Below are 6,545 nucleotides of genomic sequence, written 5' to 3'. Positions count from 1 at the left end.
AAAAAAAAAAAAAGGCACATCACTATCACTTTCTCATCGTACATGCTGAAACATTCAAACCAAGCACTAGCGGCGCTGTTCCTGCCTTCCACGCTGCCTTTGTATGAGTCCCACCATTCCGCAGTACAAAACCTCAAGTGCCTCCTGTTCGCAATCGCCTCCGGCATAACGGCATTTCTCCAACTTTCTTCTTTCTTCTCGACATGTGGAAACTTCAGTAGCCGCCTTGAAGACCATCTTTTGTTTTTTTTCGTCCTCCAAACATCGGCGTGCAACTTCGCGGTACGGCTCACATTTTTTCATTCCGCGTCTGTGGATGCTTTGATCCACCCAACTACCATCACTTGCTTGTGGTACAAAGTTTTGAACGCAAGCATCAATGTCATTCACTTCACCGGAACAAAACCGATCTGTCATCAATTTTGTCAGTAAAATTTGAAGGTTTTCATTGGTAGCCTCAGTCGACATTCTCAGGGGAATTCGTCTTTCTTTTTTTTTTCCTTTTTCTTCTTCTTCTTCCTTTGCCAAAGTAAATTATTACCCTTATATGCTCCTTAATTTATATTTTAAAATCTTCTTTTTTTTTCGGCTGTTGTTATTTCTTCAAGTAAGTTTCCACAAACCTGCTCCCTCGACAGTATTTAAAAAAAATAAAATAAAAACTGCCATTACGTTAAGTATATATATATACATATAATGAATAAATAAATAAATAAAAGACGAAACGAGTAAGTCACTAAGTGTTAATTCATGCAGTGAGAACAAATATTGTTGGACTTATATGTTTAAATGATATCAGTCCTGCAAAACAGACGCACACACACAAAAAAAAAAAAAGTGCATATAAAAGTTTTTGTGCAAGTTTGCACACCGCCACTTTGATGTTTTTATTTCTTCTTATTTTGTTGTTGTTGTTGGTGCTGCTATTTGCTTTGGAGCTTAGTTGGCAGCATTTGTGCACTTTATTGCTTACATTTTTTTTTACTTTGTTTTGTATCGCCCCCCCCCTGTGAATTCGTCTGTCCTCCATCTTTTTTTTAATTTAAAAAAAAAAATTAAGTGACGATAATATAATAACAAATAGAAAGTTTATGTTTATTGTAGTTGCTCTTCTACCACTGCGAATGGGCAAATCAACAACTTACTGCTCACGACTTCGGGAGTCTGCGACGTGTTAAAGTCACAACAGCAGTTTACATCCACCCCCTCCCCCCCTTTTTTTTTCTTTTTTAGAGAATGTCGCGAAGAGCGAACACACAACAACAAAATTAAAAATAAAAGAAAGCAGGAAAGAAAAAAAACAAAGAAAGACCAACATAACTACACATTATATATATATATATATACACAACATATTTTTTTTTACACCACTGAAATGCTTCCCTTACATGATGGAGTAAAGTTCTTCAGCAGTTATTAGGCTCTCCCTTTTCTCCACTTCACCTTGCATCTCCCGCTGCTTCACAGGATCGCAAGCTAAAAGGGCATTTGAAATGGCAAGTTGCATTTCTTTCGTTACGTTATTGAACCCCCGCAACTCATTGACAAAAGTCCTCCAAAGTTCAATTTCGTCGGTGCTGCGTGGTGTGCCTTTTTGTTTTCTCTGCGCCTGCAGCTTAGAAAGAAGTTCCCAGTCGTGTGAAATATCGAGAGGTGCAAGAAACCTCTCAGAATCAAGTAGCAGAGATGCAAAGGAATTCCAGTCCCGCTGCTGCTCCAATGCACGAAAAGCCGCCGTAAAAACAGATGAAGTAAATGTAATTAATTGCCCCTCTTTACCTTGAAGACGGCGGAATACATCTAATGACCGTTCCCACTCACCATCACGCAGAAGCGATTCCATAAGTGCAGCGCTGGTTTCTGCAGTTTCCTTTACACCATAATGTTTCCACTGATTAGAAAAGAGATCCAACGCGTGATGCCAGTCACTACTAGCGAGATATGCATTCCAAATGCGTGTATCATGCATATGCCGCTCCCCGTGTTTAGTGCACGTGGGGTTCGTAATGATATCCACAACCATCTGAACCTCCTTTAATGAGCCACCTAAACGACGTATGGCACGTAATAACTCAGCCCAGGCTAAAGAAGGCAAATATGTTCGCGCCTGTCCTTGAGGTTGAAAACATTGAACGAGTTTTACAGCATCAACCCACGTTGCTTTGGTTTGTGAGCCACCACGCGCGGCATTCGTATCATCGCTTGGGTGTAAGACGCTGAAAACTGGGGCAGCAGCAACTGGAAGAAGCGGTTCCCGCGATGCCTTCACAAGTTTTTCAATTGCTTTATATGGCGGATGTGTGTGGGTGCTGTTAAAGCAACGACCACACATACTTCCACCACAACCAGAGCGAATAGATTCACATAATACAGCTACAAGAAACGATACTGCTTCCCTTCTCTTTTCATGGTTCTGCTGTATCCAATGTCGCTCAAAATAAGGCAAAACAGACTTATTGTACAACTGTAACGCCACTGCCCAATCCCTCTCTCCTGCGGTTTGAAGCACAACACCCATAAGTTTCAGAATGGCATCACGCTCCTTCAGACAAGCGGATTCTACACACGAGGCGAACGTACGGTTAAAAGTCTTTATTCTTCTATTTGACCACGTCTCTCCAGTATTTCCTTGGGGCCCATCTCCGCCAGCATATTTCAACAGTTGTTGCACACATGCCAATGTCATGGGGAGGTTACGACGAAGTGATGGTGTGGAAAAAGCTGGCGGTGTTGTGGCTCCTCGCATAATACAATGAAAGTTACGATCCATGAAGTTACATGCGCGTTCAACCTCAGTTGTTCCATCACGCCAGGATCCAAACACAACAGGGGTGTTAGCGCCGGCAGTTGAAGAGAAGCAACTCAAACTGTGCCTTCCTTCATTACGAATAATAGGAGAAGGATTAGAGGATTCAATTGTGGTCAAAAGAGACTTTTCTCTTGTTGACAACTCTTGCAACCGCTGCTCACGAGCAAGTCGTGCACTTTGTGCCTGCACAAATGCATCAATATATTGGGCTTTGCTGTATGGGTAGGGCTCAGCAAACCTCTTGCGCTTTTGCAAAATGCTCCTGTTCCTCCTGTTAATCTCTTTTGCTTTTTTTTTCATGTCATCGAGGCTAAACTCGGTACGGATCTGTCGCAGTAAGAATGCACCGCGTCGCTGTAGCGCCATATCATTTCCACTAATCCAATGTTGCAGTGAGTAAGTGTAGAAATCGTGTTTGTGTTGACGCGGTAATAAAAAAAAATAACGATTGCGTACCTCAAGCAAGTTCCTAATATAAACCTCATGTGTTGCCAGCGGTAAGAAGAGAAGGAAAAAAGGGGGCAAAATTAGTGGAGAAGGCCACATATTCAACTTCCCGGCCGCGTGGACAGTATTTATTTTGGTAATCTTCCATTTTTAACATCTGGAGGAAAAATAAAGACTGAAGAAGCCGCTGTCCCCCGTTACTCAACTGGAGATGGGGCTCAGCGGTGTCTAAAAATAAAAACACAATGAAGTAGTTCTGCGAGCGCCAGCCGTTGTAATTAAAGGGGGAAAAAATAACTAACACAGATACTTATAATATATATATATATATGTATGGGAATCATTCGCCTCCGATCATCTCCAGAACGAACCAAAAAAAAAAAACACCCCTGCCGCCCGCACAGTTTGTAATCCTCCCCTTCATTACGGAGTCTCAAGAGTAGCAGCCGTAAACAACACAGGAGGAAGCTGCCCGTCAGTAACGAACCTTCTACAACACGACCTCTCCAGCACGTTTTTTCTTTCCTCATGAACCCACATTCATACTGCTGCGTCACAATACTCGACACATGCACATACACACAAAAAAAACCCACACATACTCGTATTTACTCTCTTCATTTCACTGCTTCCCGTAACGGCTGGCCCAACTCCTTCCCTGTGTCATTGCGCGCCCATGCAAGAGGTATCATATAAACATCACTTCCATTCTCCACAGTTGCGTGGATCCACAACTTCACTAGTACGAGTCGTACTATGGCAACCAGAACCACCAATAAAGCAATAACGCCTGATGCGTAGAAACGCGCAGAATCTAGCAAACGGCATCGTCCATAATCCAAACAGCACTCTGTTGAGATGTTGAAAGGGCCATGTTTCTCTCTTGACAGTCCAGTCGTAAACGGTATTTCGTTTGTATGGCCATACGAGGTGCCTCCTCCACCGTAGCGGAGCAGGCCGTGACTGTGCCTTAGTTGCGTAAAGTCGCCCGACAAGCAGTACTGAAGCAAGTTCGTATAGCATGGACTTACTTCATAAACATTGAGTGCATTGGTTATAAAGTACTCATACACTCCATGACTTGCCACGTAACAGTTGAAGCCAGTAGTTGCTACCGCCACAAGCACAAACACAACAATAAACCATTGCGCCCTCCGTTTCAGCATAGGGATGAAAAGCAGGGAAGCGGTGGTGGAGATGACAACGAGAAAGGCACCACCAATCACTTGAATGGGTCCTGACGCCAAGCACAGCGCAGCCACGCCACTATTCAGGGTAGTAACAACATCAGCCTGCAAACATGACATAATACACATCCACTGCCGCCGCCGCCGGAGTAACTCTTCCCGCACCGTGCCCTTTGCACACAAGTAATGCGCAAATGTCCTCGAAACGGGCACGTATAGGCAGCAAGCCGTAGAAAGCAAACCGATATTCACGGAAAACACGACGATTGCCCATGCAGGAATGCTGTGGGATGATGTACTGGAAGACCTGGAAAATAAATAGTTGACGAAGCATCCGACCATCAGCACAACAGTTAAAAAATGGCAGAAAAAACTTCTAGCGTTCTCGCAGCGTACGGCATGGAGTGCGAGATAAACAGCGACCAAACTGTTCATCGCAAAGCAAATAAAAGCAAAACACATATCCGGAGAAAATGACTCTAGAAGAACGATGCCGTTGCAAACTGAGTCGTCCGAAACACGGCTTCTTTGCTCGTCAAACGTAAAAAGGAGGTGCAAACCACCAGCCACTATAGTTGAAAGAGCCGCGGTAAAATTTAACAAGCAAAAAACACGAGACATGAGGGATATGTCGCCCGAAAATACGTTGATGAAATTCCAGGTTTTAACAATGCATCCACCACCTGTAAGTTCAGCGGTGCGGGGATTTTGTCCAAGACATACCCGCGCATCCGTTCCTTTGACCAGTTTGCGGTGGGAGGAACGGGAGCAGCAGCAGCTGCTGCAAAAGAAAGTGCAACACGATGGGAAACGACAACAACAACAACCATTGTCTTCATCCTCAACCAAATTATCGCCCTCACTGCGCACAGCAACAATTGGTTGAACTTCGATATATTTGTACTCCACTACGCCAGTTGCAACGTCCCTCGTAGAACTATTATAGCCGGGGCGAAAGCAATCGAGGAGCAGTTCGCGACCAGGAGCAGCAATCGCTCCACCGCGAAATGCATGCTCACTATCAACACCACGATGTGCGCCTATTCCAAACACTTTCTCTGACGACTGAGCACCACACATTGCATCTGCAACATCGCTAAACGGCGTCGAACCTTCACGCATCACATTAAAACGCCTGGAGGCTAACAAAGATGATCGAGTAAAGCATAAATTAAGGTGTTCCGCCTCTTGAGTCGGTGCCCCGCTACACCCATCATAAAACTTCACTGACGACTGAAGGTCGGTAGCCGGTCGAGGCATTTCATCGGAGGCTGCAGAAAGAGAAGAGGCGGAGCTATTGTTCATATTCGGACGGCAGATGGAAACTTCACCATCCGCTTGTCGAACTGCGGGGAGCGGCAACGTGTCGTCAAGTGGCGGGGAGCGTCGCACATGTTCGCTAGAATTATGGGTGAAAACTAACGTTGCAGCAACCGCCCTAAAGTTATCGCGCGAGTCACGAGGTCTCGCGGAAGCGGGTGTCACACGACTTCTTCCCGAAACAGAAATGTAAGAAGTAGTTGTGGAGCCTAATGCACTCGATGTGGCACGGGGGCTCCCCCTAATTGAATTCCACCGTTGGTGTACAAAAGCCAGTGGCGATGGCGGGTCACGCGCTGGGAGTGATGAAAGTGTTCCTTCTAACCTGGGTGATGCAAGTGACACCTCCTGCTCCTCATCCTCATGATTCGGTCCACTCACTGATTCAAGGGAGAAACCCTCATGCGTCTGGAGATTCCATACAGACACTTCTCTCCCATTTTGAAGTGGCGCCAGTTGGTTGCAGTCCCCATCATCTCTACTGGAATGTGACATATATCACCTCAACACAAATACGCCACAACCACAGCGACGCACAGCTGCGATATGACGTTAGTACTAACTTAATGGAAAAGGCAAGTAAAGGGAAAAAAAGAGAGAGGAGACGGTACAAAAACTCATGTGTGCTCAAGCTTACGAACTCAATACCCGTTCATCAAACGGTTGCACAAATGTACGTATATGAGATGTTGAAGAGAAAATATGTACAAAAAGAAGTAGTTTTACGGGAAGAGATTGAGGGACGGAATTGAGAAAGAGAGAACAACAAGGAGGCAGAGTGC

The 6,545-nt window shown here is 44.8% G+C and overlaps 3 protein-coding genes and 1 pseudogene across 4 annotated transcripts in view; all 4 read right to left on the bottom strand.

Annotated features, from left to right (window-relative positions):
- TEOVI_000038100:pseudogene overlaps positions 1-44 on the bottom strand; it is a 661-nt pseudogene extending 617 nt beyond the window's left edge. The window contains exon 1 of the mRNA in view: positions 1-44. This exon is cut by the window's left edge and continues 442 nt beyond it. Within this exon, the coding sequence occupies positions 1-44 (44 nt within the window).
- A 22-nt stretch (positions 45-66) lies between these two features.
- TEOVI_000038000 (uncharacterized protein) lies at positions 67-468 on the bottom strand (the record flags this gene model as incomplete). The annotated part of the gene is made up of 1 exon (XM_067222239.1): positions 67-468. The coding sequence occupies one exon, from the start codon at positions 466-468 to the stop codon at positions 67-69; it is 402 nt and encodes a 133-aa protein (XP_067078340.1).
- A 916-nt stretch (positions 469-1,384) lies between these two features.
- TEOVI_000037900 (uncharacterized protein) lies at positions 1,385-3,175 on the bottom strand (the record flags this gene model as incomplete). Its single annotated transcript, XM_067222238.1, has 1 exon — positions 1,385-3,175. The coding sequence occupies one exon, from the start codon at positions 3,173-3,175 to the stop codon at positions 1,385-1,387; it is 1,791 nt and encodes a 596-aa protein (XP_067078339.1).
- A 698-nt stretch (positions 3,176-3,873) lies between these two features.
- On the bottom strand, positions 3,874-6,258 carry TEOVI_000037800 (uncharacterized protein; the record flags this gene model as incomplete). Its single annotated transcript, XM_067222237.1, has 1 exon — positions 3,874-6,258. One exon carries the CDS (start codon positions 6,256-6,258, stop codon positions 3,874-3,876), a length of 2,385 nt encoding a protein of 794 aa, XP_067078338.1.
- Between the last annotated feature and the right edge of the window lie 287 nt (positions 6,259-6,545).

This window comes from Trypanosoma equiperdum (assembly GCF_001457755.1).
Source record: "Trypanosoma equiperdum strain OVI genome assembly, contig: ctg_158, whole genome shotgun sequence".
Taxonomy (NCBI): domain Eukaryota; phylum Euglenozoa; class Kinetoplastea; order Trypanosomatida; family Trypanosomatidae; genus Trypanosoma; species Trypanosoma equiperdum.
This window is presented reverse-complemented; position numbering and strand designations above follow the sequence as displayed.